We start from the raw sequence: 25,168 nt of genomic DNA on the forward strand, positions 1-25,168 counted from the left end.
AATTTCAAAAATACATTAGCAATAATGTTTTATGAATCATCAGCTTTTTGTTTATGATGCAAACTTTACAACATTAAGCCAGGAAAAACACTGTCCTAAATTATATACCAGGAAGAAATCATTAAAGGTTATTGCATCAAAGAGCTCTTTATCTCTCATTAATTTATTTTCATTTTATTTTGAGTTGAATAAGCAGTTTTCCTGCAAGGTGCTGATGTTGGGAGTATGTAAGATGAAAAAGAAAGAATAAATACAAAGTTTGACTCTCGAATGATGTATGAGGAATGATGTAAGAACTTTGTGGAAAGATCAGAGACACAGAGATTAACCTTTAAGACTCTCCATTGGCAAAATGACAACTCCAGAATACGCTGCTACGAGACAAGTGAGACCGTGGAGTGAGCTCTTAATGGACGTGGATGAAAGGTTCTTCATATGGGATGGCTCCCCAGTAATTCACAAAGGATTTGTTTCTTTATGTGGAGAGCGTAGGGTAAGGTAAAGGTTCTTTAAATATTTCCAGTTGTTCCGTGAAAGGTATTTCTGCAGTTTTCATCATTACGGACAGTGATTGTTGCTGGGGAAGGGGGGGTGTTTGAAACGGTGAAGGGGAGTGGAAACGTCCCATGGGCAATTTCTCTGCCAGTGCGCGCTGCGTTCTAATAAGAGGTTTGGGACTGCTGTCCTCGGCAGCGTAACGACAGAACTGCTGATACAGCGGGCAGAGCAGTCATTGCCCAATGCGGTTCTACACGGGCTTGGAAAAGACAGATTAAGTACAAACTAGAGGTTCTCCTCTATCATTAACGGCTCTAAATCTTAGCTAGGCAGAGAAATTAAAAGGTAAGAATCCTTTCACTCTCCTGACATCAAAATTCAGGCTAAGCTCATTTTCATTAGGTGTTTTGCTAAGACTCAAGAGCAATGGCCTTCTCTCTAGGGAGAACCTGTTTCTACTGCCCGTTGAGCAAGAGACAGGCGTTCCACAGCTTTCTGAAACTAACCATGTGCTGGAAGAAATTCTCCAAGCCTGTTTCACCAGGGAACAAGTGAGCTCAAACTCTCGCTCAAATCCTCACTCTGTGTCTGGATTGGGGGTTGGAATCGCTATTGCTATGGCAAGTAAATAATTCCATTTACTGAAGGACTGAAGTACCCCAGTATTCATGGATTTGCCCATCATTTTATTGCTCTTATTCTTCTTATTTCTGTTGAAAAGATGCCTCCCCTTATCTCTGCATCCTTGGATGTTGCTTATCCAGTACAACGAAAGCCGGCAGCATTCTGGTGGTATCTCCAGCAGGCTGGAGACAGAGGTGTGGAGAGACTTGCTCAGAGTGATTGCCTCAAAGACAAGGAGCACGCCTCCGGCAGAGTCTGCAGTTGAACCCAGATCTCCCATATCAGATGGCAGTGCCTGAATGTCAGCCTGCTCTTCCTTCCCAGCTGTGCTCCACTCAGTCCCGAAATACAAAGGAGCAAAGCTCTGGATAGGTAAAAGCTCCAATAAAGTGACTGTATATAGGAAGGAATACCTGGATTTCATTACTAGGACTGGAGAACATAATTGGAGTCAGGGTGTGGCGGTAAGAATGAACCGAAACTGATGTAATACTCCGTGGCTTGAAGCTTTGCCTGGCCTGTGTGTGATTCTTCAGGAGTTTCCCAACGGCTGTCTGCAGCAAGCATCTTTTCTGAGTGAGCACACATTCCTTCCCCTGCTCCACAGTTATCATTTTAGCACATCAGAATAATGCAGGCAGAAACATGGGATGACTTACCCCTTTGTGGGAGTGGAGGATGTCTACGTGCCTATTGTGGTAATTAGTGTGGAGAGCAGAGAGGATGGCTCCTGCTTTTTGGGGAGACCTTGCTCCCCTGTGGGCCTGTAGCTTTGTCCCACAGACCCACCTCTTTCTGCTGCCGCCTTCGGCAGGCACCTCTGCCCGGGACCCTCTCGTGGCACCCACTTGCCCTCTTTGTTGCTGTTTTTCGTTTTTGTCTTTGGGAAGTGGAAGCACTAGTTAAGCTAAGATAAAATTAAATAATTGTTCTGAAGACCTTAAAAAAAATTAAGCTTTCCCTCCTATTTTTATTCAGTTATTTGAACTCATCAGCTTCCTGGGTCTGTCTCATTAGCACAAAGAAATATGGAAATCTCATGGAAATGTAGTTCCCAGCCCAAGGTTTGTGGCTCCATAATTGGCAGCTTCTTAATATATGGGTTGTTTCCAGGGTGTTTTCTGCTGGGGAACTGTTTATCACAAGCTACCTTCTCATGAGCTGCCTTCCAGACTCATCCCAGCTTGTAGGTCCACAAACAACATCACAGCGTCTGAGGAGGTGAGTCTGTACAGCCCTGGGTCTTTCCAGAGGCGTATTCATCAAGTCTGGATCGCTGGAGTCCTTCTGGCCGTGTCATTAGGTCTCTTTCACCTCTCAGGAATTTAGGACAGCTCCGTTGTGGAAGTGCACGCTTTGCGCCTGCCGGACCTGGTGGGAAGGGTGGGAAGCCTTTGCTGTGAATACAGGGAATGAGGTGGAACAGCTAGATGTCAGCAGCAGTTCGCAAGAGAAGGAGACTAGCCCAGCCCTGGTGGGAATCAGCTGGGGCTCTCAGGAGAAAGTGGCAAGCTTTTCTATACTGTAGGTAGCCTGGAGGGCCAGGAGGCTGAACACTGAAAAGGCGTCAGTGCAGCATCTTTGTATTTTTAGAAATGAGGGTGTGAGGGCTCACAGAGTGGGAAAGCTTGAGGCCAGAAAGGGCAGCAGGGGGTTGTTGGACTGTCTGTCTCTGCACTGAACAATGCAGGAGAAGACAGTGGGAAGGGGAAAGATTTGCTTTCTGACTTCTTCCCAGCCAGAGCTCTGAGAACAGCTGGGATACAGAGGAGTCCAGCCAGGGGAAGTTTGCCATTATAACCATGATAAGTAGCTCTTTTGATCTCATGAAGCAGTGGCCTTACATGTCCACTGAGAGATTTCTGCATCAAGCCTGGGACTTGCTGTAGGGCTGGAACTGATCTTTAAAGAAGACTCAATTGAGAGTCTTGGTTTAAAAACTTCTACCTATGGCCATTCTTCTGAGTCGTTGTTGCAGTTGTTCCAGTGCTGTGTTTGCTTATTTTGCTCAAGCCTAACTGGATACTGTTGGGTTTGGTGTCTGGTAGATGAACTAAAAGACGTATCGCTGAGACATCTCTCCATGGTCTTTTACAACAGGAGAGGGGCACCTTTCACCTGCTCCCTGATACGTTAATGGCTGAGCTTCTTCAGACGCTTGCTACCTACGGGCCTTGGAGATGCTGCTTTCCTGGAAGGTTTCAGGTTGTGCTAAGCCTACTTCTGTAGCAGCGGAGAAGTTGGTGTCTATATAAAAGCACTGATGCTAGGAAAGCGTGCCACGCTATTCTGTATATACGATCCCGAAATGTTTTTGTCTTTGTACCCTTTCTCCTCCTCCCCCAAGGCTGGCCGTTCCATTGCCTCCAGCTTTTGACAGGAGTAACCAGGAGCTTTGCTTTGCCAGGTCATCTCATAAGTGAATGGGACTCTTTCTGTAACAGCCACATCGCAGCGGACCAGAAATAACAGCAACCGCATCCAGCGCTGCTGTTTTAGCTGCGAACCTGCAGGGTGGCCTGGACATGTAAAACCAACCCCTGCTTCGTTTTCTGGACCAATAGACTATTTAATCCTCAAAACACCCTCCAGCTTATGATGGCTTTTATCTGAGAGTTCCTCAAGCCCAGAATGACTCTGTGAGCTCACCATGGATGGTTCCCATGGCTGCGCCCACCAGAGGTGCTTCAGGGCCCCGAGTTACCCGACTGCTGCCCCCGCTTCCCGAGGCGGGTCGGTGCCAGGCTGCGTGCACACCATCGTGCCGGTCCGCACTGGCAGCATCAGCTACGTGGCTGCTGATCGAGGCCCGAAGGAGGGAGCGATCTTGGCCTCGCTGTGAAGTTTATGACATAATGGCCCTGTGTCTCCAAAGGCCCGAGCTGGCTTTTTTCTCTATTGCATTCTCTCTTGAGCTGCACTTTTTCAGCTCCCATCCTGCTCTCCAAAGAAGGCATGTTTAATGTGAAGGTGACCTTTGAATAGTTCCTGATGTTCAGCTTGAAACTCTTTGAAATAGAAGGATGACCAGTAAGTGACTCGGTCACTCTGTGAAAACAGGTCGGAAATGAACCTTTTGCCTCCAGTCCTTTTCCCAGTGGGGAGATCCCTATAAAATGAAAGGGATGGGTCAGAATATAAGCCATGTCAGTAGAAACTGGATCAGATCAGATTTCCTTTTCAGCCTGATCACAGTCCCCAGGTGGGGTGATGAAGTATGAGAGGGCACAGCCCAGTTGTGCCAGCACTAGACTGGGGCTGAGGCAATCTGTCTCCAGATATTCCATCACTGACTTCCAAAATTTTTCTAAGATTGTGTTTCAGCACAATGCTCTGTGGGAAGCAGACAGGTACCTGCCTGACAGGGCTGTGCAGCTCCTGGAGGATGTCACGCAGGAACGGGCAACGCATGCTACAGGCTTGGGCAGGGAGGAGGTGGACAAGACCTGCAAGGTCAGTGAGGCCATTCTCTGGCTCCCACTGGCAAAGCAGCTTTGTTCCCAGTGGAGCAGGATCCTGACCAGTTTGGGTGACCCTTGTGCATGGATCAGCACCCGGCTTTCTAAAGGAACTCAGTTGCCAGACACAGGTTTCTTGATTGCATGAGGCAGAAGCAAAGTTTTATTAGAGAACTTTTGTCACCAGCAGGTACATCAGTGATCATACTGCTGGTTAACGCCAGCACTAGTCATGGTGGTTGGGCACACGCAGCAATACAGACTGGAAAAAGCAAACAGCAAAATAAAGCAGAATGCGGCCCAACGCTCTGCTCATCCCTCTGACACACGGCTTAGCATTGCTGAGTAATACAAAAGAGCACGCTCCTCGCTCTTTGCAGAGGCACACAGTAAATATTCTCTCTCTTTATCCAAGCCTCTGCTTCAGGGTTCTCTGGTTGGATATTCTCATTTCTCTGCTTAATCACAAATCCTTCTGCAAGGCACTGGAGAGATCAAAGGAAACGTTAATTTGTTTATAGCAAAAATAGGTTCTTTCCCACCCTCTCATTCTGTACACGTGATCGTTTCACAAGCCAATTCAATTAGAATTTCAGATAAATACTGTCCCTTCCTGAAAGGCCTGCTTGTGGCCTGCCAGGCAGGCAGGTGGGATTGGTAGCGAGCTGGAGCATGATTTGCCCTTTTCCATAAAAATGCAGCCATTGCACCAGCAGCAGCCTGGGTGAGGGAACGGCATCAGGGTCCTTGCCAGAGCAATGCCCCTCCTCACACTCATTCTCCTGGACCAACTGTCGCCGTATTTATTTCTTTCTCTTTCAGTCTGGCTGGAGGTTTCCCCTTGAAACAGTACTGGTAGTTTTCTGCCAGTATTCCCATGATTCCTGCTTTTTTTTTTTTTTTCTGATTTCTGGGCACTCTGCTGTCTCCTACGCTTGCCTTTGTCCCAGATTTCATGTCAGTCCTTTCTCCACGTTCTCTGTGGCTTGCCTGCCTGCTGACTCTGTCCTTCTCCTTTCTGTCCCTCTTCCCCCTCCTCCCTTTTTGCAGTTCTCATGCTTCCTAGCGGAGTCACAGCTCCTGAAAGCACTTGTTGTAGCCACTCCTCTGTGGCGTCCCAGCGTGTATTTCCCAGTAGCTTCACAATAAAACTTTGAAATAGCACCTGTAACCTACGGGGGAAAGCTCTTTGTGGCTGCTTGTCCTCGTGCATTAGTACAGACTGTGGAAATCTTTAGACCGCGGCAGTTCTTACCTTGTATCTCCGCAGCTGCACAGGATGGCATCTGGGAAGAAGAAGTGTAAGTGTGGCTTGTTCTAATGATACCTCCTCCTCCTATTCCGCTTGTTCTTGCAACTCCTCCTCCTAGACCCGAGGACTGACCAATGCCTCCTTGCTGACTGAGGGGACAGGAAAATAATGTTTTAGTGAAGGAAATGACAGATAAAGTAGAACTATGGTTTTTCATTGTCCCTGCTGCTCTCAATCTCTTCTCCTATTTGGCAGAAAATTGGTAGAACATTGCAGTGACCTTCCTTCTTGCGGCAGTGGCTGGCACAGGGTAGGGAAGCAGATGGTCGCCGTTGATTACCGGGCAGCGCGAATAGGTCAGTGAGGGTGAAGGAGCTGTGCGGTGCCTCCACCTATTATTCACTTTGCTGTTATGCTGAGATACCCAGGGCACAGGTATTTTATTTCTCTTGTGTGTGTCAAGCCTACTTACATGAGGTCCTGCTGTCCGCCCTCCAGCAGGCAGCGGTACGTATGGATCTCCTGCTCCAGGCGGCACTTGACATCCAGCAGGATCTTGTACTCCTGGTTCTGGCACTCCATTTCTGCACGCAGATCAGCCAGTTGCTGCTCCACGCACGTGATCTGGCTCTGGAGCTCAGCAAGGTGGTTGTTGTAGCGACATTCTGTCTCAGCCAACGAGGACTCCAGGTTGTCCCTCTGAGGAGTGACATGTGGCAACACACAAACACAGGCATGAGAAACACTGCGTTGAACTGTGAAACCTTACATCAAAGCACAACTGTGAGACAGCCGAGCTTCACACCAGCTCACCACCCACCTGGCTGAGCTGAGCCTGGAGATCGATTTCCAGGGCTTGCAATTGGCGTCTCAGTTCGGTGACTTGGTTGTTGCACGTCTCTACCTCCTGACCGCTTGTAATAACCTCCCGATTCACCTCCTCAATCTGAAAATCACCAATCCAGAATAAAGGTGTTCAGGGAATGTTTAATGTAAATCAGATTAAGTATAAAGGAAAGAGCAGAGAAGGTGGCACAAAACATGACATGAGAAAGGTTTGGGTGAACTCTCTCATCCTAATGGAGCGTAAACGGCGCTCGTCATTCCTCTTGTTCTTCTAACAGTACTGCTGCCCAGTTCTTCTCACCACTTACTGCTTTGCAAAGAGCTCCTGCCTCAAGGCTCACAAACACGCAGCGCCTCCCATCACCCCATGAAAAGGAGGCAGAGTGGCTCTATCCCCTGTGTCAGCCAATTCGAACCAATGCTAAGAGCTGTTACAGTGTGTTGTGTGGGTTTAACGTGCAATAAACCACTGTGGAACTGTTGCCTGGGTGTTAGCCAGAGAAAGTCAGAGCTGCATGAATTTACTCACCTTGCACTCATACCAATCCTCAACTTCTTTGCGATTGCGTTCAATCAGCGTTTCATACTGGCACCTCATCTCCTCCAGGATCTTTCTGAGGTCTGGGCCAGGGCAGGCATTGACCTCCACGCTCACATCTCCCGTCGATTGTTTCCTCAGACAGTTCATTTCCTGGAAACACCGCCCAGATCATGTCATTTTTTAAACAGAAGGAAAAAACTGAGGGAGCTCAGTTCCCCTGTAGGGAGGAGCAGAGCTCCTGGCAGAGACCCTCTCCGCTGGACCTTCACAGCTCCTAGCTCTCGTGTATTGTCTCCACCAACCACTTGCCCCTCCGCAGCCACCACCCCAGGGACCCACAGAGAGGGCGGGTGATGGATCCTGCACAAATGAACGCCTTTGACGCAGAGAGGGGCAGGACCCTACCTCCTCGTGGTTCTTCTTCAGGCAGCAGAGCTCCTCCCGCAGCGACTCCAGCTGTGCCTCCAGGTCAGACCTGCAGAGCGTCAGCTGGTCCAGGACCTGGCGTAAGCCGTTGATGTCAGCCTCCACGCTCTGGCGCAGGGCCAGCTCCGTCTCGTACCTGGGCGTGAGAAAGGGAGCGAGAAAGAGCAGTCAGGGCCTGACATCACCGTTTGCTCTTTTTTTTCTTTCACTTGACCATCACTTGACCATCCGTCTTTCTTACAGTGTTTTCCTGACTGGCCCAACAGGATGCTAAGCAAAGCAGTCTGAGGCTCGCTCCGTCACACCCACCCTCACTCTCCCTTCTCTGGAGCTCTTCCACCGGGGCGGAGGTGTCGCTCACCGTGTTTCTGTGCTCCCACAGGAAAAAACAAAAGCTTCCCCTTTGAAAGACGCCACGTGCCAGATTGGCAGCTCAGGTGAACCCACGCTGCTCCCTGTCTGCAGATCCCTGCTGCTTTCTGAAGAACTCTAATCTCCACTCAAAAACATCTTGTCCCAAACTTTCCATCAGGGAGCTGCCACTAACTAAGGCAGCTCTAGAGGCTGTTCTGCATAGCCTCCAGCCTGTCCTGACCACGGGATCGCAGGAGATCTGTCTGAGAGCTCCTTCTCGCCAGCTCTGCAGGGACAGCCGAGGGGTACTCACTTCACTCGGAAGTCGTCAGCTGTCATCCTGCTGTTATCGATGTTCAAAATGATCTTGTTGTTGTCTATCGTGGCGCAGACAATCTGGAAAAAGAATATTCACTCCTGAAGTCTCTGACCTGTATCCTCCGGCTCAAGTGTCCCCATTGACCGGTGCTACCAGACCTAACCTCTTCTCTCTTTTGAACTATTATTGGGCAGCAGGCATGGGGGAGTTGAGGGGTGCAGCAGTCGCAGGGGCGAGTGTTCAGCGAAGCCCAGTGAAGGCATTAAAATGATAAAATCTAAATCTTACTTTCACGGATAAGAGATTGAGGCTTAATGACAAGTCTGTCTCATTCTGCCTGTTTCCTTGATTCTTTTCACTCTGTTCTTGTGTGTCGACATCCTCGAATTTTTGCCGAACACACTTTGCAAATGTTTTTAATTTTAAATTTTTTGTTCTCATTTTTAATTAGATGTCCTATATTTGCCAATTCTGTATGAAACAGTAAACTTGTAAAAAACAGGAAATAGCATTTAACTGGAGTTCTGCAAGACTGATGAGAGAATAACACAAGTTCAGGCAAACTAATGCAATCCATTATTTATTTCTCTTTTAGTTGTTTTCTTGGCATGTCTCTATTTAAACACCTTGGCACAAAGCTGATTCAGAAAGACTAGTGAGCCACTGCAGATGGATTCCGTGAAGAGAACAGTTTCCCTTTCAAATATATCTGATGAATAAAAGCAGTGGAAACTGTCCAAACACCCAAGGTTTCTACCTTTGAGCTCTAGGGCTTTCTACAGGCAGTTTTCTTAATGGCTGTTTACAAAAAGCACTTTACAACAATGAAGTGTTACTCTTGATAATTGCATTAGGTTGTGAACCAGCACCGTGGGAGAAGCTTGCAAGGGAGAAAGAAATGGTGTTACCTGGTTTTGAAGATCTTCTATTTCTTTATAATAGCAGCTGTAGTCCCGGGGCTCACAAAAAGGGCCCTGCTTGGCGTACCACTCTCTGATTCTGCACTCCAGGTCAGCGTTTTCTTGTTCCAGGCACCTCACCTTGTCCAGGTAAGATGCCAGGCGGTCATTAAGGTTCTGCATGGTGACCTTTTCGTCACCAGAAAGAAGAATGCCATCACCAGCAAAACCACCTCCAACTACCCCTCCACCAAGACCCATACCAAGGCCACCTCCAATGCCACCGCCAAAGCGAGCACTACCACCGCTGAATCCAATGCCTGAACATCCTCCGAGGACAGCGGCTCCTAAGCCACCTCCATAGTTTCCACCAACCAAACTGCCAGTGCTCAGTCCTCCTCCGTAATTCACACCACCACAGTAGCTTCTACCAGAAAACCCTCGGCTACCACCTATCCCACAAGTCGTGTATCTTCCAGAAGAGACTGAGGAGATCCGTGCTCCTCCACCACCACCACCGCCACCAATAACACAGCTGCCACCGCTGGTCCTGCCCCTGAGAGAGCCAGTTGTCTGCTTAATACTACAACTCATTTTGAGGACAGCTGCAGATCCAGCCCAAAGCCCAAAGCAAGATGCACAGCTTGATATTGAATCAGACTGCAGGTTGGTGGTTGCCACAGATCTCTATTTATACCTTCCAAAGGGGGTGTCACCTGTAGCGAGTTTCTTCTTCCCACGGGGCTGGCTAGTCTTGCTGTTTATGCCAAGAATAAATAGCCCATGGGCAGTTTCCCTCTAGAAATCCCAGTTCACAAGGAAGATACTTTACATGTCAGCAGCTTATTCCAAAAAGTAAAATAATGTTTTATGAGTCATCAGCTTGTTGTATGATGCAAACTTTACAACAAGTCAAGAAAAAAAGTTGCCCTCGATTATGTACAAAGAAGAAACATTGGTATTTATAACATCAAAGTGCCTTTTATCTTTTATTAATTTGTATGTATTTTATTCTTAGTCCAATGAACATTTTTATATCACATGCTATGGTAGAGTACGTGGAACAAAAATGGGAAATTCATATAAACTCTCACTTCAGAAAACTGTGAATAATAGTGACGGCAGTAGTGAGGAGACCAGGTGTATCGTGGTGGGGATGTCTGTTACCTGGCACAACGACAGACAGTAAGTCTGATACCTGCTGCACTGTGAGGTTTCTTAAATCACTGAGGTAATGGATCCCCACGTGGGTTTAGCTCCCATTTGTGGCTTATATTTCTCTGGGCATGCAAACGCAAGAAGTCAACTGGCTCACCCTCTGCGGAGATCAGGCCTGGTAAATGTTGGAAGTCCTCTGTGTCTAGACGTTACACAGACTCGATGCAAGCTGAAGGGTATGAAGTACTCTCTGAAGTTATTTTTCAACTACTTTAATTGCTGTCCTTGCCGCCTCAATTTGTGGTGATCGTAGATAGAGAAAGAGATGACAGGAAAGGGAGTATCCATGGGCGATATCTCCAGTTCCCTGGATGGACTGAGATGTGATCCCCTAGGTCTTTGCCGCTACTGAGCTTGTGCTGAGCACAAAAAAAGAAGGAGAAAAGCTTTCTGCATTTCTTAACTGAGTCAGCCAGAGCAGCAGCAGGCATTAGCACAGCCTGGCTAGTCATGGGAGCGCGATCTCCAAGCCAGGCAAGCAAGAGCCAGAGGAGCGTTCGGAGAACTGGCTCCACCAGTGCAAGTGTCTTTCTCCAGCAGACTGCTGTAATGAGAGGATATTCCGCTCTCCAGGGGACAGAGGCTTCTGTTCCCTACAGGGTGGAAATTCCAAGCAACTCTTACTCACAAGTAACCTTGACTCAAGTATGTCCATGTTTACAGGAGCAGTTGTGATAAATCCTCTTTGGCGGTGAGTGACACCTGACAGGGAGCCCCGAGAGCAGCCGTCACCTCCGGACAGAAGGGCTGAGAAAACCTACACTCACACTCTCAGCCACCTCTTGTTTACTGGTGGGAAGTTTGGTGGCTTCTGTCACCACGGCAGGAAAGTGTCCCCAAGCATATATAGATGTGATCGTCTTCTCACCAGCCTAAGTTAGGATCTCCACTCTCCAGTGAGATAATTTATTTCTTTACTTAGATCAGACACGATAAAAAGACGCCTACCTTGGGCTGGCAGCATCCTGGAATTTTCATTATTTGTGTGGTGCAGGGAAATAACTTGCTCCAGAGAGAGCCAGAGTCTGTCAGAGCTCAGATTCCTGGCTAGGACTGCAGTGCCTGAAATACAGGTCTGTCCTCCCCCGAGAAACACATCCCCCTGCTCCCCACACAGCCCAGACTCACGACAATGAAAATCAAGAGCAAAAAGGAGGCTAGGGAGTAAATCTGGCTTTCATCCGTCATTTTGAGGAATATAATTGAAGACAGGGTGTGGCTGCAAGAGCCAACAGAAATTAATATAATGTCTGGAGTGCTTGGAGCTTTGCTTCTGCTCTGTGGGTTTTCAGAAGTTTAATAGTGCTCTACACAGGGCAGTGCTCTGGGTCGAGGTTGCCTTTCTTTCCCTTTCAGAGGAGACATTGCAGATATTGGACGTTTCTCTGCGGGGGGGCAAGGAGCACCTACACCTTCTTTCAGCAGCTACCTAATAGGGGGACGGAACAGGTCTTGCTCCACAAAACAAACTGGTTTGCAGCTTTGTACAACCTTTTACGTGTGTCCTGGCAGAAGGGTCCACAGGCTACCGAATCACATTGTACCAGTGAAGATTAGAAACCATCGTACAATTCTGCCGAAGCACTGTTATTTGGGATATAATGACATTCTTTGGAGCTTTGCTGGGCTCCTGCCAGTTTCACTGCGACGTGGAACGTGGGACTGATACATCAAGTGCATCCAGAAGCCGGTCCCTGACTAACCAGTGAGATTTTTTCCTCGCTGGAGCGCTGCCGCTGTGTGTGCGGCAGGCGGGCGGCGGTGCTTTCGCTCCGAGCAGCGCGGTGCTGCCCTGCTCCTTGCTCCTTGCAGCCCGGTCAGGGCTCGCCCGCTCGGCACCCAGGCCTCGCCACAGCGCGGGCAGAGGCGTGGGTGTGTGCTGGCCGGCCGTACGGCGCTCTGCTTTCTCTCGCTGTGAGCCACTGTCTTGTTCTGAAACATCCATCGGCAGCAGCTTTTTTCCCCGCTGAACTGATTTCTTTACCTCCACTTGGGTCATGACTTGTATTCCCGTAGCCTAGGGGCATAGCCTTGGGGCAGAACACTGCGCAGGGGAAGGGCTGTGCCAGTCTAAGACAGGAAAATGTCCTAAAAGGATTTATAACCTAAATGTAAGACAGGAGGGAACAAATGGTTTCATACAGATGGCAGCGAAGGAAGCAACGACAGGCTGCGGCCAGCGTGGTTAGCAGCGGTCTCAGCGCAGTGTCAGCGCACGCGCTGTGAAGGCGGGTGGGCTTTGTGGAACAGAAGAGAGATCTGACAGTGGTGGAAGAGGTGATCGGTGTAAATACTGGCATGGAGCGATGGGCAGCTCGGGAGGAGGCAGGAATTGTTACGCTCCGAAGCGGCGGTGTGGGCAGTGGAGTCTGGCGCTGTGCGGACTGCGGCTGTCCCGGTGCACAGCCCTTCTGCAGAACGTCGGCCCGGCTCTTCCACACTCTGCTCCTTCTGCTTATCAAATTGATAATGTTTTCTTGTGTCAACTACAAGAAGGGTGTGCCTAATTTGACAGAGCTTTGCTTTCATAAGCATTGCTTCGGTGATGTTTGTGCAACCACACTGGAATATGATTTTATCTTGTCACTTCTAATTACCATTAATAATTTGCATAATAGCCATTAGGCATCACTTATTAAACACTTCTTTGATGTGATGCTAAGCTGGCTCCAGACCTCATGCTCCCATCTTTCAAATGCAGACCCATGACTTTTTCCTGGCTAATGACTCACTGGTTTATACCACCATGTTCAGCAGAATTCCCATAAGGCAAGTGAAATAATTACCGCAATGAGTTTGGTAACAGCAGGATCCTAGGTCTTAAATACGCCCCAGAGACCAAAGCGATTATTCTGTTTCAGTTTCTTTCTTGCTGACTGCTCACATCTTCAGACTACCTCTGAACCTTTGCTGGTGATGAAGCAGAAGTCCAGCAGAACATGGAGGTGGACAGAACCAGATTTCTTCCCATTGAATCTCACAGTCTTCCCTGATTCATTTTGTGAAGGGTTTTAATTTCCTTCCAGTGCCTACCAGTCGATGACAGTGCAGCCAGACTTCCCAGCATCTGCATCTCTGGAAGCGCTACTGATTACCATGACAAAGAAGAGCACCAGAGAGTTCGTATTAGGACAGATGGGAATGCTGAGGGTGAACAAAACTGCAGCAATTTCACTCCTGCACGGGCAGCTGAGTGCAGTGCAGGTCGGGGGGAAAACCACCGCTTTAGCCTGTGGTCCCTGCTGGCAGAGCCACTGGGTCAGACCAGAACCTGACCAGCAGAACTGGAATTCAGGTGCTTCCTGCGCTCAGACACCATGCAGTGGTGCGAGAGAGGCAGGCAGCCAAAGGCATACGCCAGCCAGAGCCTCCTCAGAGTGTCCTCTTTTTATCTTTATTTTATGCTTGTACTAAAAAGGCTCTTAATTTCAATGAACTTTCAATATGTGGTTCACACTGGCAGTTTAAATTGTATTATTCAGTGTATTGAGCTGAGGAATCTCCTGCTTGATGACAGCAGTAGTTTACTAATCTATATAATTCTTTATAAATGTTACACAAGCCAGTAAACAAAAATACAAACCCCACAGGTAGTTACTACGGGTGGGAGTGAGACTGTACCTGTCTGTGTACTTTATAAAAGAGACTATATAGAGGAATTATAGTTTATACATCACACCAGCATATGGCCTACTATTAAAAACGCATAGTGCCTGTAATCAGGTGTAATTGCTTGTGCAGTGCAGCCCTTAACTGGTGGCTGATTTCCATCACTGGCAATTTGCAAAACTGTTTCTTCACTGATGTCTTAAACCTCTGGTATGTTCACTCCTCAGGGATTTTTTCTGATGGTGTGGTAATTCACATGTGTCTGCTCCCTCTGTAAGACAGAGACCCTATCTGCTGGAGCAATCACAGTACCTTTCATCTGCAGCCACTGGTCGCGACGCTGATAGCTTCTGCTTACCAGTCTGACCGCTGGTACAACTCTCCCTCCTCTCTCTGGGGCACCCACCCTTGCTCTTTCTACCCTTAGATTCCCCTCCCAGTCTCATACCTTCAGCCTAAGTCTCTGTCTGTCTTTGAGACACTCATTCCTTCTTGCTTGGCAAGATTTGCACATTTAAAGAGAAAAGACCGTGCTCTCACAAGCCGCCCTCCCGGTGTGCTGCTGTCAGCGGCTGCGGATGTGCAGTATGACAGAAGCTTCCCCACAGTCACTGTCCCAGGTCACTTCTTGTCCTGTTGTCCCATGCACTGCGTCTTCTGCTCTTCATTTATCTTCTCTTCCCCGTCTCTTCCCGTGCTGTTTCCCCAGTCATCATTTCCCACCACTGCCCAGGTTATAAACTCCCTGGGCAGGGAAGGCATCTTCTTTCTGCACGGCTTTTGCTGCCGTGGCCTTAGAGGTGCTGTGTACACTGGGGTGGGTTAAATGATACCGAAATGCCCAGTATAATTAGTGCTGTGGGAATGGGAGATACGGAATCTGGTAGAGAAAGTATTTAACGCAGAGCCTTGTCCAGAAGCTCGTTAGAGCCATTACCCCCACAGGGCTAACTAGTGTCTGGCGCTTGGCTGGCTGGCTCAGCCCCTGCCCTCCGTGCTGGTGCGGTCCTACAGCCTCCAAGGGGCGACTTGGAGTGGAAAGGTGACACGTGAGCAGACAAGGCTTTCTGCGGAGCAGAGCCCCAGAGCAAGAAACACAAGTCCCATCTTTGCTGTGTTCTTAGCCAAGAGAATAGCTCTGTGTGGTCAAGCTTCGTCTTGTCCCATGTTGTCACTCCAGAAACGTCTGAGCTGTTTCTTTCTTTAGAAATGGACCCTAATTCAGACTCATCGTATCCCCTGAAGTCTTCTGGTTAGAAGCCTTCATGCCAGACCTCTGCATAAGGCTGGTCGTGAAACCCCGTCCAGGAGTTGGTCACAGAAGGAGGGTGACCGAGCCGCGCAGTGGGGAGCGGGGATCGCAGGCACCGCTCGCAGCCTGACGCGTGGGCCAGGCACAGCTGGGACAGGCTGGATCTTGAGTCATTGCTTGCACAAGCAGCAAAATGCGATTGTGCTCCTGAATGTGTTTGTAATCCCTTTCTCTGTGGTAATAAATGCTAGCATCTTTTTCTTCTGGCTGTTTATTGTATTTTACTTTTATAAAAATTCTCTCCCACATATTAATTTGTCTCACCCTTTTATCTTCCTACATGTTGCCAGCTGGTTCTTCCTGTTTGCCTTTATTTTAAATCCATTTAGAGGTTCTTTATTTAGCGTTTTCTCTGGGAATCGTTTTCCTCCACCAGAAGGGTGTGTCACATCCAGCAGAGCCTTGCTTTCAAAATTACGACTTCAGTATTATTTGGGAAAACTTGTTGTTCTGGATTTTATCCTGTTACTGCACATTCATAATAACTCAAAGCTGTTGTATATTATATTATATTATATGATATTAGCACACACCTACTTTAATGAAAACTCAGTTTTAGCTCAGAACTCTCTTTCAACAGAAGTCTGTCAGTCAGGCTGCCTTGAAACTCCTCCCTGCACTCTGTCCAGCCTCCCTGACAGTTTCTTTCCTCATCACCTTCTACTTCAGGTCTTAGCTTATGCTTCCTCCTCTGGTAGCAAACGTCCCTTTCCACAGCATCAGCTGGTCCTTTCCTCCACCCTCCTGCAGCCCCTGGATTTGGAGCAGTGCGGCAGATGGGAACACTGCTGCTTTGCTTTTTCCCTTGGAACGATTGCTGTGTGGGTATGGACCAAAGGTGGATTTCTAACCGAAGGGGTGTGATAAACGCAACTATCAGTGTAACAATTTTTAAAATACTTCTATAGTAATAAACTTGTAGAAATTATTTCTCAGGTTCAAGGCTGTGTCAGTAGTAGCAAAGTTTTATTGGGACAAGCTTTGGCAGTTGTTAGACAACTGACCACACAACAGATGAGCCCAAGTGAAGAGCAGTGACTGGACCGAAGCAGCATGAGAGGATGAAGGCAGCAGGCAGCGTGGGTGGCAGGAGGGGAGCCGTTCTGCAGCGTCCCTCCCGACTGGGGCTGTAAGCAGAACTGAGAACTGTCAGGTCGGTGTTGCCTTGCTTTTTCCAAACCGTTTGTTCTTCGAGAGACCTCCTGAGGGGGCTGGGCAGCGGGGCCGGCAGGGAAGCTCTCCTGTCTGCGGTGACCTGCCGAGGGAGAGCGGGAACCATTACTTTGCCAGGGCTCTCATCTGCAGCCCATGCCTTTCTCTTACACCCCCCTTGCTCTTGTACTGGCCTTTCTTTTCCCTCTTCTCCCCAGCTTGCTTAATTTTATATACTTGTTGAAAGACTCGTGACTGACAGATTCCCCCTGCCAGTTCCTCGTTTTCATGTTCTGGTAAAAGTCTTATTTAAACACATTTACTGCTAGCAAACCCCCAGTGTCATGTTTTCTGTGCCTAAGTTTATAAATGCCCCATAGCTGCATCCCTTGCCACTGCTTTCTACCACAGCTCGATTAACCCCTGTGCTCTACCACCACATATCCTGCATGTCTGGCTCCCCGCACAGACTCTCTCCAGGACAAAGAAACTCCCTCCAGCCCCTCTTCACCACCCAGAAAAGCCTGGAGATCTCCCATCCTCCTCTTCCCCAGGTACACAGCAGGACTAAAGAAGCAACTCACGGTCCTGCCCACAGGCTTCTAGAGGACCCCTCACCTTGACCGTCCCCACCGGAGTGCACGGGCTTAGGGCAGGCATGGCTGACACAGGCTGGCTTTGAGCCCAGCACTTCTTCCAGCTGATGGTGCAGGGACTCCTCGTCCCACTGGCCCTCTGTGGAAAAGAGACAGGTCTGGTAACCAAAGCCCCCAACGTTCCCACCCTGGAGATCTGCCGCGTGACCTGCCGCTGCTTGTACCGTTGGCTTTAGCTGCGCCTCTTCAGCCGCTGTTGGCTGTTCCCCCTTCGAACCACGAGGGTCATTAAGAGCAACAATTAGCACAGCCTCCATCCTGCCTGTCTGTTCACAGCTATTGCTTTTCCATTTTGATGCACTCAGGAGTACCCGAGGCTCTGAGACAAGCTCTGACAGTGTCATTTCATCCGTTGCAACTGGCAGTTTGGAACAAGAACTGATTTTTCATGTAGCTAATTTAGGACTGCAGAGCCCAGGAGAGCCCACCTCAGGGCACCACCATTAAAATACCTCGTTTTCCAAACTGCTGGAGCAGGTGGGTGCTCAGGCTGGTTGTGTGTGTATGCAGCCATTTATGAGATTAACAGCCTGCCTCACTGTTTCAAAATCTCAGGTGATGGAGGCAGGGAAGAGCCAACTGCTTTGCATACAAATTAAATTTCCCAAAACTTTAATTAAAATTGTTGTGTGAAATTGAAAATGTTTAGATAATTTATTGTTTCGGTTACTGTAACTGCCAGTCCCTAATCCTGTCTAGCTGTGGCAAAGCCAATAAAACTCAGTGAAATGACAGCGTTCGTAAAAGACCTTGCCCAGCTCCCAGTGAAAGCCGCCCTTTCACGAGCTGCGGTGCTGCGCCTTGCCCAGGTGGCTGGGCCAGCTCTGGGGGCCTCTCCTGGCCACCGTCACTGACCCAAGATGGGGGAAGGGTCTCTGGCTTGCACTCTGGATGTTTATCAGAGCCAAATCCTCAAATGCCTCGCTGTTTGCTGAGAGGCCCTGCCTGGTCACGGGTCAGTACTGGTTCCTCATCAGTATTGCTTTCACCATTTGTATCACAAATTTTCCTATCCCTGTGAGCCAAAGCGTAGAGGTTTTACTGTGCCCGGGTCTGTCTGTGGCCTGCGTACATGATGTCGTGCTGGCCCCCCTCCAGCAGACAGTGGTAGGTCTGAATCTCCTGCTCCAGGCGGCACTTGACATCCAGGAGGGTCTTGTATTCCTGGTTCTGGCACTCCATTTCTGCTCGTATTTCAGCCAGCCGCTGCTCCACACAGGAGATCTGATTCTGTAGCTCAGCCAGGTATTTGTTGTAGCGACACTCGGTTTCCGCCAAAGAGGATTCCAGGTTTTCTTTCTGAGAGTGGAAACAACACAAAGGTACCTGGGTGTGCTCCGGGCTCGGCCCATCCGGTCACGCAGCTTTCTGAAGAGAGCTGGAGAGTCTGAGGTGGGAATCACAGGGGCATTGCCTACCATGGTGAGCTGGGCTTGTACATTGATTTCCAGGGCCTGCAGCTGGCGTCTCAGCTCAGTGACCTGTTTGTTGCTTGACTCGATCTCCTGGCTGCTTGTGACAACCTCCAGATTCACCTCCTCCACCTGCAAAATTAGAAAAGAGCAGCCCTCGCCTCACCTCCCCACAGCATCTCGTTGTGGCAGGGCCTTCACCACGCTGCTCGTGCGCGCCCAGCAACGCACCCGAGTATTTCCAAATCGAAGCCCCCCCATTGATTCCCTCGTGACCCTGTAACACCGTGCGGTGGCCCCTCTGCCGTGAGCAGCAGAGCACCGAGGTCGGGCAGTACAACGGGACGCTGAGCTCACCTGTGACGCAATTGCTGATATTAAGACATCCCCAGTAAGAGTTCTTATTCTCTCGCCTTTCCCCCAACAGGCAGAGCAGGGGACAGCTCTGCGCGTGTGCAGTACCTTGCAGGCATACCACTGCTCAGTCTCTTTGCGGTTGCGCTCCATCAGCGTTTCGTACTGGCACCTCAGATCCTCCAGGATCTTCCTCAGGTCTGGGCCAGGACAGGCATTGACCTCCACGCTCACGTCTCCAGTCGCCTGTTTCCTCAGGCAGCTCATCTCCTGCAGAGCATACGTGCACCGTGTCAGTAATAGTGACACCGGGGAGACTTCCCTTCTTCTTTCTTCTTAGCTCTCTAAGAGTAAGGGGCAACCTAACCTCCTCGTGGTTCGTCTTGAGGCAACACATCTCTTCGGTCAGAGCCTCGCACTGCAGCTGCAGGTCGGTCTTGCAGCTGGCCAGCTGATCCAGGACGGGGCGTAAGTTGCAAATGTCTGCATCCACGTTTTGCCGGAGACCGCATTCAGTCTCGTACCTTAAGCCACAAAGGCAGCAAAGAAAGGTCAGCACGTCAGTAAACCATGGCAAGCCCTTGAGTTGAGTTTGTAGGGAAAAAAACTTAGGATCGAGTTCTTTTGCTTCAGGCAGGCAATGCTATGAACATTGTCAATGGCATCCACGCCTTCCACAGAGACCTGCGCTTTCGTACGGCAGCATGACAAGCAGAGGGTTAGGATTTCCCCATCACCACCGCTCACCTACCCTTCCACGGGCAGTGTGAACCCCTCAGTCCAGCACAGGACTCTACTCACTTCACCCTGAAGTCGTCGGCAGTCATCCTGTTGTTATCAATATTCAAAAGGATTTTGTTTGTCTCCATGGCTGCACACAGGATCTGGAAAAGGAAACGCAGGAGAGACTCGGGCTTGCGGCTCCCACTGGCTGCGGAAGGCCCTGGAGCAAACACCTCCCTGGGGTAACGAAACCCACTTGTTTTATAATGATTCCGTATATTTGGATTGTTAACCAGTTAGATGGCATCACAGCAGGGAAACCCACGTGCCAGCTTGGTGGAGCGGGCTGTGCTGAAACTTCAGCTCTCTGTAAGCGCAGTGTCCTCCTCCCTCAAACCGTGCGTTTCATATGAAGTACGGCTTCACCTCCACCTCCAGAGACACAGCTATTGCCTCTGCCGTTTGACATTGGTCTATCCACGTGGAAAAGCAAAGCCCAAAGAAATATTACGATTTCATTGAAAAACAGTGATTTACCTGGTTTTGAAGGTCTTCGATTTCCTTATGGAAACAGCTGTAGTCCCGTGGTTCGCAGCTGGGCCCTACCTTGGCGTACCACTCCCGGATCTTGCACTCAAGGTCGGCATTGTCTCCCTCCAGGAGCCGCACCTTGTCCAGGTAGGAGGCCAAGCGGTCGTTGAGGTTCTGCATCGTCGCCTTTTCGTTGTTAGCAAATAGGATCCCATCACCGCAACCGGCGCCGGCCCTGATGAAACCACCACCAACACCTCGAGTGCAGATGCCTCCCCCGCTGAATCCAAGGGTAGAACAAGCCCTCTGGGTGGCTCCGAAGCTCCCACCGGTAGCACTGCCGGCGCTCAGCTGCTTCCCAAGTAATCCCTCGCTTAAGCTGCCACCAGAAAAATTGCCGACCACACCACCTAAGTCGTAGGCAGCGTGTCTTCCTGAGGAGGCGGAGGAGACCTTTCTTCCACTACCAGCCGCAGAGCTGCCAGCGCTGCTCCTGCCTTGGGAACAGGCAGTGACGACCTGCCTGACGGCACAGCTCATGGTGAGAGCGCGAGGATGTGACTCGGAGCCCAAGGCAAGCTGCACAGATCGCTGCGGGATCCGATTGTGAGCCCTCTGTCCCCATAGCCCTCTATTTATACCATTCCCAGTGGATGTTGCCACCGGAGAAGGGCTGTTTATTCTTCCTCCTTGTGACCTGGCTAATGCTATTTTATTTTTTCAGCCGGAAATATTTGCCCAAAGGCGTTTGTCTCCAGAAATCCCACAACAGAAAGATGCTTTGGTTAACAGAAGCGTGTTTCAAAACTACATCAAAAATGTTACTTCCTGAATCATCAGGTCTGACTTGTGATGACAACCAAACAACAGTGACACAAAAAACGACGATACCCGAGAGTGCCCGGGGAATGAAACATCATAGCAATTATCCATGCCTGACGTGGGCGAGTCTGCCTGGAAAGTGAAAGCGGTGGGAAAGCCGTCCTATCTGACGGAGCCTGTTCGACCCCTTTGTGACCAGAAGCGAGGGTGTCCCCTCGTTCAGCTGCCCTGCAGGCCCTGGGGCCAGAGCCAGGAGACCACCCTGGGCCGTGCTGCCTCTGCCAGTGCCCTGCAGCGCGGGTCCAACCCAGTTTGGGTGGCTGTCAGTTGAGTGAGAACCTGCTGAGGTCTGGGTGGATAGACCTCGAAACGCTCTTCTCTTGGAGAGCACAGGGGAATATTGCACTTGGGTTACCGGGGTGGTTTGTTACTTCTCTTTCCCTGCGTGCATCAAAACATCCCCTTTCAGCAGGGAGATCCTGTGGGGTTTGTTTTGCTGCTTTCTAAAGTAGACAAAATATTCAAACATTTATCCAAAATAAAAGAGGAAAGGGTATTTCCCGAGTACCAGATGTTGCAGTTAACTCTGAATATTCACTGCCAAGAGAGGCCAGTGACGTAAGATGTTTCATAAGATTTCTAAAACACGGAGAATTTCAGAAGCAGCCTGATCCTGTATAGACCTGGCCCAGTTCCAACCAGCTCCATGGAAATTCTCCAAAGATATTCTAGGGGAAATGTGTTAAATTTAGAAAAGATCATTTTAAAAAAGATATTAAACCTATTTTTCAGTCTTGGAATGCTGAATTGAGGAAGAAGGGAAATAATTAAAATGTTTTGTCATCTGAATCTTTCATTTTATTAATGATATTAATACAGCCATGCTAATATTGGCTGACTTTCGCCCATGTGTGGTTCAGCTTGGTTTTGGCATCCAGGTCACCCAGATACATCACATAAAGGATGCGTCAGAAATATTGCTTGTGCCATTTGGGCAAGTTCATTAGTCTTGATTTTATCTTGACACTGCAAATCCAGAACACCTTAAATGTGGTGTGGATCCTGTGTGTGCCCATCCTTTGTTCCATCCGTAATAAGCAAGTGCGGCCGGTGCCATGGTGCCATGGCATGCCTCATCGGTGGCGAGGTCCTGGGCAGAGGCTGCGGCACGGCCAGGGTCAGGCGCCTCTGCCGTGGAGCCCGGCAGCAGCCCTGCAGCTGCTCTGGCTGCTGGAGCAGAACTGGTCAGAATCTGCCTGTTTTCCACAGAACTGTCAAATTAGTGGTGAGCTCACGTTTGTTGTTTTCAATTATAGAAAACTAAGCAGAGGTGTCCGCGTTTCTTCCTACTTTTTGAACTTCAGACCTTACCATAGGTCTCTGGAGCCAAAGGTGTTAGAATTTCTACAGCTTTTGTAAAGGGGAATAATAATTTCACTCTTGATTTTACTGGATTTGTATGCTCTTCATGGTAGCTTTTTTCCTTTCCAAAACTTGAAAGCTTTATTAAAACCAGCTCTTGCTTTTACACCAGAACATACCTCAAGACCTGCCAGCAGTTGCAGTTCTCATTTTATTAAAAGTGATTTTCATGTTTGTATGAGGAGATCTGTTAATGACGGTATCTACATGCATAATGGAAGGCTCTTTCAGCATTAACTTTTATTGACTTCCAGACGGGAGTCTACAGATGGAGATTTGCTCACCACAGCCTTGCAGCCAGCCACGGGCGATGCCTCTGATGAGCCGTCCTCAGTTGACTTGGGAGCCCCTGGCAGGCAACGTTGTGCCCCAAGGGAGTGAGAGGAGGAGAGGAATGATGATGGCTTACGCGGATTTCCCGGCAGGCGTTTCACAAACAGCAGTGCAGGCCTGACAAGGAAAAATTATTACTTCAAGTAACAAATGAGCAGAAAAGCCTGCCCTAGGCGAAGGTGCTGCTCCCACTTAATGAGCTTGGTAAAAACCAGAAAGAAAGGGATTATTCTTGAGCTTTACATTTGCGTGTTGTGCTGTGCAGGGGGAGAGCAGGATGGTGGTAGAGGGTGGGCACCGCGGCGTTATTCCCGAGGGTCGTTCTACTGCACACAATGGTCAGGTTTGAAAGGAAAATAGAAATGAGAAAGAAAGATTAGATTTCCCTGGAGCCCTTGGTAGTCTCGGGGTATTTTAAGGCTAAAGACTTTCTTAAGCTAATGCGTATGAAGCACAGAGACTACAATGTGCCCCCAAGAAGGAGATCCAGCATTTCACGTTATTACAAACATTCCCTGAGTCACTACCTGTCTTCGTGTCCAAGAAAACTTCCCTGGAGACTCAGTGACTCAGACATAACACCGAGCCCCAAGTCCCTGCCGGAGTCCAAGCTGCCGGCCATCGCCGGCGCGACTGCCGGCCCAGGCTCGAGGCTGGGCTTGAGCCAAGCGCCAGGGAGTGCCAGGGTAGAGACGCTGAGAGCTGGGCACCGCGCAGCGCCCGAAACGTGCCCGCTTGGGCCTGCGCCCGTCCCTCCAGCCCGTGCTGGGCTGGCCTCTGGCCTGGAGAGCCTGGTCAAGAGGCCCTGACAGAGCGAGAGCCACGAGCAGCCCTGGCTGCTGCCTGCTCGTTGTCCGCCCAGTCTCAGTGTTTCACCTCTGGAAAATTCTTGTGTTTGCTGTTTACCAAGTATTTGCTTATCGAGGTGTTGGTGTGATTGCCACGCCACTGCTTTTCTGTGCGCTATTGGCTGTGCCGAAACTCCGTCTCGCTGGTGGCACCGAGCGCTCCAGGGTTCTGATCCCAGCTTTGCAGATCAGCCTAGGCAAATTGTTCAGCTTCTCCCAGTCTCAGTTTCATGCTTTGTAGGATGGAAAGAACAATAACAGTAATCCTCCTCCTGAAGGGCGCTGTAAAAACAACTGTCTGATGCGAGCACGGACCTTTAAAGATCAGAAACATGATGCTCATTTTAAATATTATTCCTTGTAAGTGTTCTTGCTGGTTTACATTAAGTTTGACATCCTACATATTTCTCTCTGTGTCTCAGCGGATGAGACAACTTTCAAGGACATTCTTGGCTTTCCATTTTTGTTGTCCATTAAAGTTTCACCATTATTCTCTGAGGACTTGATTCTGTAACTCCTTACTGAATCCTAACAACGTGTTTCTTATTGTTCTTGCACCTTGCAGAAAATCTGAGAAATGCTCTCCAAAACCAGTGCTTGTCCATCTCTTGGGTGTGATAATTTGTCTGTGTTTCACAGATACAAACTGTGTGCAGCAAAGAGTAATGATAAAAAATAAATTGCCTAATAGTTAACGTGGTATTTTCCTTCTTCAGAGTACTGTAGCGTCACACAGTGATTACTTGTGCTGAGCTTGGACTTCCCTCTTGTTTGTGATAATAGGGTTACGTGGAGCTGTATGCAGAATTTAAGCCTTTTTCATTGATGCAAATACGTGTTGGTGAATAAGGAAAACTCCTGACAGGATCCTCCCAGAGGAACTGAATCAACTGATTATAAACCCGGGCTTTCCACCAGCTCTCCCAGCTATTCTCCCAGCGCTTCTCAGGTGTTCATTTCAGGGCGTTCTGCTGACAGATGTAAATGGTATCTCAGCACCGGGTGCCAGATATCAAAGACAACTAAAATGCTGCTGGATAAATCTCCCTCTTGTGTCCTTTTGGCCGCAGAAGTGGCCATGCCTTACTGTGCTGCCCACAGAGCCAGGTACTCTTGGACTGGCATCATCTTTTAGCCTCCTACAGCTCTTCAATCCGTAACATTTGTAGTTTCCAGAAAGCCTTTCTGTGTTCGCACACTGGGGGCATTCTGCAGATGGCTCAAGAGTTAAAAAGCTGCCATTAACAACTGAAATACAACAACTCTCTTCTGATGGCAAAAAGAAATAGCATATTTGCAGTTTAATCAGAATTTCCAGCCTGCACCCTTGTCCGTTGCCGTAAAGTCTGACAGCTTGACGCTGAAGTACGTTTTTGCTTGATTTTTGTTTTTATTGTCAAGATGGCTCTAGCTCACTTGGCGTGGAAGACTTCCTATTTCTGGAAGGAAGGTCTGTTGTTCCAGCAAAGAGAAGAGCACGCTCCAGTCAATGAACTCGGCGCTCTGGTCTGTGTAATTGCTAAACAATAACCCAGCGTGATAACATCTCTTCACACTCC

At 49.1% G+C, this 25,168-nt stretch overlaps 2 protein-coding genes across 2 annotated transcripts; both read right to left on the reverse strand.

The window, feature by feature from the left end:
• Nucleotides 1-5,039: 5,039 nt before the first annotated feature.
• LOC104348401 (keratin, type I cytoskeletal 19) lies at nucleotides 5,040-9,811 on the reverse strand. Its single transcript, XM_009953683.2, has 8 exons — nucleotides 9,227-9,811; nucleotides 8,313-8,395; nucleotides 7,625-7,781; nucleotides 7,208-7,369; nucleotides 6,653-6,778; nucleotides 6,305-6,531; nucleotides 5,836-5,981; nucleotides 5,040-5,065 (listed from the first exon to the last, which is right to left on the reverse strand). The coding sequence occupies exons 1-8, from the start codon at nucleotides 9,809-9,811 to the stop codon at nucleotides 5,040-5,042; spliced, it is 1,512 nt and encodes a 503-aa protein (XP_009951985.1).
• Nucleotides 9,812-17,155: 7,344 nt separating this feature from the next.
• On the reverse strand, nucleotides 17,156-20,724 carry LOC104348403 (keratin, type I cytoskeletal 19). The gene is made up of 7 exons (XM_009953686.2): nucleotides 20,191-20,724; nucleotides 19,732-19,814; nucleotides 19,298-19,454; nucleotides 19,039-19,200; nucleotides 18,583-18,708; nucleotides 18,237-18,463; nucleotides 17,156-17,243 (listed from the first exon to the last, which is right to left on the reverse strand). The coding sequence occupies exons 1-7, from the start codon at nucleotides 20,722-20,724 to the stop codon at nucleotides 17,156-17,158; spliced, it is 1,377 nt and encodes a 458-aa protein (XP_009951988.2).
• Between the last annotated feature and the right edge of the window lie 4,444 nt (nucleotides 20,725-25,168).

Source organism: Leptosomus discolor, chromosome 25, assembly GCF_034619465.1.
Source record: "Leptosomus discolor isolate bLepDis1 chromosome 25, bLepDis1.hap2, whole genome shotgun sequence".
NCBI lineage: Eukaryota > Metazoa > Chordata > Aves > Leptosomiformes > Leptosomidae > Leptosomus > Leptosomus discolor.